At 39.6% G+C, this 7,920-nt stretch overlaps 1 protein-coding gene across 1 annotated transcript in view; it reads left to right on the forward strand.

The window, feature by feature from the left end:
- RAB3GAP1 (RAB3 GTPase activating protein catalytic subunit 1) overlaps nucleotides 1-7,920 on the forward strand; it is a 144,261-nt gene that overhangs the window by 132,153 nt on the left and 4,188 nt on the right. The window contains exons 20-22 of the mRNA XM_007957941.2: nucleotides 5,890-5,986; nucleotides 6,085-6,188; nucleotides 6,327-6,442. Coding sequence (XP_007956132.1) covers nucleotides 5,890-5,986; nucleotides 6,085-6,188; nucleotides 6,327-6,442 — 317 coding nt within the window. The remainder of the gene's footprint in view (nucleotides 1-5,889; nucleotides 5,987-6,084; nucleotides 6,189-6,326; nucleotides 6,443-7,920) is intronic.

Below are 7,920 nucleotides of genomic sequence, written 5' to 3' on the forward strand. Positions count from 1 at the left end.
ATAATTCTTTTGAATTCCTTATCAGAGAGTTCCAATGCTGCTTCTTCCTCAGGAATGTGTTCTTGGTCTGTATCCTGCTCCCTTGTTTCTACCACTTTACCCTGCTTCTTTGTGTGAACTATGATGGTCTGTTGTTTCTGAGGCATCGTGATGTTGTTGTATTTAGATCTCTGTTAACTGTTTATGAAGAGCAGCCAAGGGTGGTTCAGGTTCTTGGTGGTTTTTTATCATTGGCCTGTTGCTGGAGAAGGAGGAAGTGGCTTTTGCTCAGTAAGTGATGTCGCAGGAGTTGTGGGTGTCGTTGTGTCTTATGAGGATTGTTGTTGTCTCCCACTCAGTTAGACACAAATTACAATTGAATAACCATCAAAAAACTAAAAGCCCATGGACAAAAATACACTATGTAATCACACAGGAACAGTAAGTTTTCAGTTTTGCAGGCCCCGAGCATCCTTGGGGTTGCTGGAAAGCAGAATGTGTTCTTAAGCCCCAGAAATCTGCAAGAGCACTGTCTCTTTAAATATGCAAAACAGTCAAGCCGCTTTTTAAACGTTCAAAATGGCAGTGCCCTCCGGACTGTCAAAAGTCCACAGCTCAGCCCACCTTTCTCTTCACCTTCTCCGTTTGTTCCCCAGCCACCATGCACAGTCCTCTGTGCACTCCCTGTCTAGCAGGGTGATTTTTAGGTTAATTCTTAAGTCCTACCACCACAGGAATCTGCAAGAGCACTGTCTCTTTAAATATGCAAAATAGTAAAGCCGCTTGTTAAGCCTACAAAATGGTGGCGCCCTCCGGACCGGCAAAAGTCCACAACTCAGCTTATCTTTCTCCTCACCTTCTCTGTTTGTTCCCCAGCCACTGTGCCAGTCCGTGCAGTCCCTGGCTAACAGGGTGATTTTTAGGTTAATTCTTAAGTCCTACCACCAGTCAGGAATCTCCAAGTCGCCTATATTGTCAGGGTCGCTCAGGTTGCTGTTAGACCGCAGCTCTGTATGTCTCCTTTTCTTGGTATTTTCACGCAAATTGTTCTGCTAGTTGGGGTTTAGTCCACTTCTCTATCCTTCCCTTCAAGGCTCAGCTGTCCAAGATTATCTTCTGTGTCTGTGTTAATTGGTTTCCCTTTTGTTTGTTGAAGAGGGTCTGTGCAGTCCTTCTGCCTAGTCCGCCATCTTGCAGGAACTCTCTGGAAGTTGTTTTTTTTAAAAAAGATTAATAAAATTGACAAACCACTGGCAAATTTAAGAAAGGAAAAGAGGGAGAGAATACAAATAACATGAACTAGAAGTGAATTGGATGACATCACAACAGAACCTACAGAAATAAGCATAATATCAGGATAGTATGAAGAACTATACTCCAGCAAATTTAAAAATCTAGAACTAATGGACAGATTTCTAGACCCATACTACTTGCCTAAACGAACAAACACTGAGTTGGAAAATTTGAACAGACTCATAAAAGATGAAATTTAACAGGTTGTAAAAAAAAATTACCAACCAAAAAAAAGCCCTGGTCCCGATGGTTTCACTAGGGAATTGTACCCAGTGTTCAGAGAAAAGCTGACAATCCTATTCAAACTATTCCAGAGCATAGAAAAGGATGGAACCCTTCCAAATTTGTTTTATGAAGCAATCATAACCTTGATACCAAAACCAGGCAAAGACATCACTAAAAAGGAAAACTATAGACCAATATCCTTCATGAATATAGATGCAAATATCTTCAACAAAATCCTAGCCAAGAGACTCCAACAACATATCAATAAAATAGTACATTATGACCAGGTGAGGTTCATACCAGGTATGCAAGGATGGTTCAGCATTAGAAAAACAATCATCATCATACATTGCATAAATAAAACAACAGAAAAAAGCCACATGATCCTATCAATCGATCCAGAAAAGGCATTTGACAAAAACCAACACCCATTCCTGATAAAAGCTCTCACCAAAATAGGAATGGAAGTAAAATCCAAAAACATAATAAAGGGCGTGCATGGAAAACCAATAGCCAGCATTTTTCTTAATGGAGAGAGACTGAAACCATTCCCCTTCCAAACAGGAACCAGATAAGAATGCCCTCTATCACCACTTCTTTTCAACATTGTATTAGAATTCCTGTTGTTGTTGTTGTTATGTGCCTTCAAGTTTGACCCAACTCATAGCGAGCCCTCCTTGGGTTTCCGAGGCAGTATCATTACAGAAGTAGATTATCCAACCTTCCTTCCGAGGAGTGGCTAAGGGGTTTGATATGATCCTACACATAGAAAACCCAAGTTGTTTTTGTTGGTAGGTGCTGTCGAGTCATCTCCAACTCATAGCAACCCTATGCACAGCAGAATGAAACACCACCCGGTCCTAAGCCAGGTCCATGATTCTTGTTATACTTGAGCCCATTGCCACTGCCACCTTGTCAAATCCATCTCGTTGAGGGCCTTCCCCTCTTTCATTGACCCTCCACCTTACCAAGCATGACATCCTTCTCCAGGGAATGGTCCCTTCTGATAACTTGACCAAATTAGGTGAGACAAAGTCTGGGCATCCTCATCTCCAGGGAGCATTCTGGCTGCAGTTCCTCCAGGACAGACCTATTAGTTCTTTTGCCAGTCCACAGTACTTTCAGCATTCTTCGCCAACACCACAGCTCAAAAGCATCAATTCTTCTTTGGTCCTTCTTATTCATTGTCCAGCACTCACGTGCATTTGAGGGGATTGAAAATACCATGGCTTGTATCAGGCGCACCTTAGTCTTCAAGGAGACGTCTTTGCTCTTCAGCACTTGAAAGAGGTCCTTTGCTGCCAATTTGCTCAGTGCTGTACATTGTCTCATGTCCTAACTGCTGCTTCCTTTGGCGTCAATTGTAGAATCAAGCAATGTGAAGTCTCTGACAACGTCAATCTTTTCTCCATTTATCATAATGCTGCTTATAGATCCAGTTGTGAGGATTTTTGTTTTCTTTATATTGAGATGTGATCCATACCACAGACTGTATTCTTCAATCTTCATCAGTAAGTACTTCAAGTCCTCCTCGCTTTCAGCAAGCAAAGTTGTGTCGTCAGTGTATTGCAGATTGTTAATCATTCTTCCTCCAATCCTGATGCCACATTCTTATTCATAAAGTCTAGCTTCTTGGATTATTTGCTCAGCATACAGATTGAATAAGTATGGTGAAAGGATACAACCCTGACACACTCCTTTTTTTATTTTAAACCATGCAGTGTTCCCTTTTGCTGTTCGAACGACAGCCTCCTCCTGGTCTATGTACAGGTTCCTCGTGAGTACAGTTAAGTATTCTGGAATTCCCATTCTTCTCTATATTATCCACAATTTGTTATGACCCACATAATCAAATGTTTTTGCATAGTCAATAAAACACAAGTAAACATCTTTCTGGTATTCTTTGCTTTGAGCCAAAATCCATCTAATATCCCTCATTCCACATCCTCTTCTGAATCCAACTTGTATTTCTGGAAGTTCTCTGTCAATATACCTTAGTATATTGGCAGAAAACCCAAGAGACTCAGCACAAGAGCTCCTGGAACTAATCGAGAGATTTAGCATAGTGGCGGGGTACAAGATCAAAATGCAAAAATCAGTTGGACTCCTCTACACCAGTAAAGAGATTGCTAAAAAGGAAATAAGAAAATCAATACCTTTTACTATGTTGTTGTGGGGTGCCATGGAGTCATCTCTGACTCACAGTGACCCCACACACAGTAGAACGAAACATTGCCTGGTCCCTCATCAGCTCCACAATCTCTGCTATACTTGGGTGCATCATTGCAGCTACTGTGTCAATCCATCTCGCTGAAGGCCCTCCCCTCTTTCATTGAGCCTCCACCTTACCAAGCATGATATCCTTCTCTAGGGAATGGTTCCTTCTTACAACATGACCAAAGTAGGTGAGACAAAGTCTGGCCATTCTCACTTCCAAGGAGCATTCTGCTGCATTTCTTCCAGGGCAGATTTGTTAGTTCTTTCAGCAGTCCATGGTACTTTCAGCATTCTTCACCAGCAGCACAACTCAAAAGCTCAAATATTGGGAATAAATCTCACTAGGGACACAAAAGACACGTACAAAGAAAACTCAATACTACAAAACACTACTACATAAATGGAAGAACATACCATGCTCGTGCATATAGGAAGATTGACCATTGTGAAAATGTCAGTACTACCCAAAGCAATCTATATATTCAGTGTAATCCCAAACTGGATTCCATCAGCATTCTTTAAGAATATGGAAAAAACAGTTGGCAATTTTACATGGAAAGGAGAGAGACTTTGGATAAGCAAAGCCCCTGTTGAAGGACAAGAACAAAGTAGGAGGTCTCACACTCCTGCATCTCAAAACTTAACTATGCAGCCACAGTAGTCAAAACTGCATTGTATTGGTACAACAGACCCTTAGACCAGTGGAACAGAATTGAGAACTCAGAAATAGATCCATCATCCTGCGGTCAGCTGATACTTGACAAAGGGCTGAAATCCATTAAATGGGGAAGAGATGGTCTCTTTAACAAATGGTACTGGCAAAACTGGATATCCATTTGCAGAAAAATGAAACGAGATCTGTAACTCACACCATACACAAAAACTAACTCCAGATGGATCCAAGACTTAAGTGTAAAACCTAAAATTATAAAGTTCCTCAAGGAAAAACTAGGGGCAAATGTAGGGGCCTTCATTTATGGCATAAATAGACTGTCGAGCATAACCCCAAATCCACAGACAACAGAAGATAAATGAGATGAATGAGATCTTCTAAAAATTAAATTTTTATGTGCTTCCAAAGCCTTCTCCAAAAGAGTAAGGAGAGAACCTACAGATTGGGGAAAAATATGTGTCAACGACATACCTGACAAGGGTGTTATCTCTAAAATTTGGAGAACACCTCAACAAGAAAAAACAAACAATCCAATTAAAAAATGGGCAGAAGACATGAATTGACATTTCACTAAAAAAGATATTTAGGAGGCTAGGAAACACATGAAGAAATGTTCACGATTATTAGCCATTATAGAGCTGTAAATCAAAACAAGATAACCATCTGGCCCCAGCATGAATAGCAAAATTCAACAAGGCAGAAAATGACAAATGCTGGCGAGAATGTGGAGAGATTTGAACTCTCATACACTGCTGGTGGGTTGTATCAAATGATACAACCACTGTGGAAAACAGTATGGCAATTCCTTAAAAAGTTGGAATTAGAAACACTATTTGATCCAGCAATCCCTTTACTAGATATATATCCTAAAGAAGTGAGTTCCAGGAGAAGAACAGATATATGCATGCCCATGTTCATCGCAGCACTATTTACAGTAGCAGAAAGATGGAAACAACCTAAGTGCCCATCAAGAGACTGGATAACCAAACTATATACGTACACACAATGGAATACTATGCAACACTAAAAAATAAGGTAGAATCTGCAAAACACCGCATAATGTGGATGACCTTGGAGGACATTATGTTGAGTGAAGTAAGTCAGTCACAGATGGGCAAGTATTTTATTAGTTCACTATTGTAAAAAGTCAAGGAAAGGTTTATATATGGAAGGAAACTTTCTTTGTTGGTTACCAGGGGTGGAGGGGAGGGAAGGAAACTGCATGTGCGCACACACACACACACAAAAATCTTGGAATGAAAACATCATGAGAATATTCATCGTTTTTAGTGATTGAAGTTCTTTGCCATTTTCAATAACATTATTCTTACCTTTGAGAGTGGTAGCTACCTTCTTGGATGAGTATCAGTAGGTGCGTAATAGAGAGGACAGTTCTTCTCTGTCTTGTTAGAGATGTAAGTTCAGTGGTACAGAGGATTTTGTATCCAGATAAATGACTGCAACAACTACATTGCTCTTTTATGTAACTGTGCCTCCTTCAGGTGCTACACTACCTGGCAATCCAGAAACCTGCAGATCTTGCACGGCACCTGTTACCTTGTGTAATTCATGCAGCTGTTCTCAAGGTAAAGGAAGAAGGTAAATGTCTTATTTGATTAGTCATTAATTCATTTTCAAAATGAAAGTTCTATTTTGCCTAACTTATTTAATGATGGCTGTAATCTTTTTAAAAATAGAAAATCTGGAAAACATTTCTTCAGTTAAGAAGATTATAAAACAGATAATATCCCATTCCAGTAAAATTTTGCACTTCCCCAATCCAGAAGACAAGAAATTGGAAGTAAGTTTGATGCATTGTCAGAATCTTGCCAGGTGTTGTCCCCACTTGGCAGTAATTATTTTAAAGATAACTTAAAAAAAAAAAAATGCCTTGCTTTTTGCTGTCTTCCATTGTATGGCTCTCCTTTTTCACTGTTAGGAAATCATTCTTCAGATTACTAATGTGGAAGCTACAATTGCTAGAGCCCGGTCACTGAAAGCCAAATTTGGAACTGAGAAATGTGAACAAGAGGAGGAAAAGGAAGATTTAGAAAGGTATTGCAGCTTGGCAAACAGTAATATGTGCAGAAAAAAAAGCTACTCTCTTGAGAGAAATTTTCATAGAATATTGAGACTGTTTTTGTGTTACTCATTTTCATATGAAGTATGCGTTGACTAGAGATGATGAAACATTTAATTATCATGGGATTTGACATTCACTATATTTCTGAGTATTTGCCAAGTGCTCTCACTTTTAGAAAAGTCTATCAGAGTCCCTTTTTCTAGAGAATTCCTTGTCTGCTCTTGAAGATAGTGGTGCCTGCTGTTTTTTGGGGAGGAGCAGTTAACTCAGTTACTCCCGGTGCCCCAGTGCTTTGCTTTCTGCTCTCACAGTTTCTGGCCATGGTGTGAGGTGTTCTGTAACTATGTTTCTCCTGATCAGTCCTAGTTATTTATTTTATTTTTAAAAAGATTTGTTATAGCAGAGGTGCATGACCAAGTATCTTGCAAATATGTTTTCAAAGAGTGACCAGATGGCCTTTCCTAGATGAAGCAGATAATTGGGTCAGTATTTTCCTCCTTGTGAAACTCACCACCACTGCCAATGGTGCCTCTGTCAGCATGAGCCCCTGCTCGTTTTTCCATGGTGCTTCAAAAGACAATGTTGTTTTAATATGTGATAGAGAATGTGTTTCTAAATTAGCTTGGTCAGCAGCTTGAATTTGTCATATTTTTAAAATTTGTCATTAGCCTTAAAATTCCTCAAGGAACAGCATTATTATGCTAAATAATTAGTATTATATGACAAGGCATTTGCAATAGCTTTGAAGAAATTCTTGTTTGAATTTTGTGTCTTTTGTTAAGCAGAATTTTCTGCCAGCCTGCTTTGCTCATGAAAATTCCTTCCTTTTAAGTGAGAAGAATAAGCTCTAATGAACAGAGTCTTTTCTAAAATAGCAGTATGAATTAGTGAGCAGGTGGTATGGGCATGGTGGCTCTGTGCCTCCAACTGTTAGCTCCATCATAGGTTATCTGTAATATACTTGGAAATACAGTGTTCCTAGCATATAAGGACACGATTTACAATTGAGACTTCACCCAGCAAAACATATATTTTAAGTACATACAAACAAACACAGACCCCTCTCACAAGAACAGAAACTAGAAATATGGATCGTTGCTTTGCTGGATTCATAAAGCTAGATTTCTCTTGTCCCCCACAGCCGCCCCAAACTGATTTTTTATTTAGTGAAGCATTTCTTAAGCTTCTAGTCTGAGAATCTTACACTTTGACAGAGATAAGGTTTAAAAAAAATTTATGGAAGACAGTCATATGAGGTGAACATTTACATTAGGTAGGTACACTTCTTGAAGAGATCAATCATGGGAGAATAGAAAGGCTGTATATGCACAGGGAGATAGCTCAGGGGGCAGGAGTGCATGGAGGGAAGGACACTAGGAAGACGTAACTATGGGGAGGAAGTGGGAGAGGAGCTGTTGAATTGTGGAAAATTTTAGTCAATGTCATGAGA

Source organism: Orycteropus afer, unplaced genomic scaffold, assembly GCF_000298275.1.
Source record: "Orycteropus afer afer isolate SDZICR_OR568_19922 unplaced genomic scaffold, OryAfe1.0 scaffold00826, whole genome shotgun sequence".
Classification (NCBI taxonomy): domain Eukaryota; kingdom Metazoa; phylum Chordata; class Mammalia; order Tubulidentata; family Orycteropodidae; genus Orycteropus; species Orycteropus afer.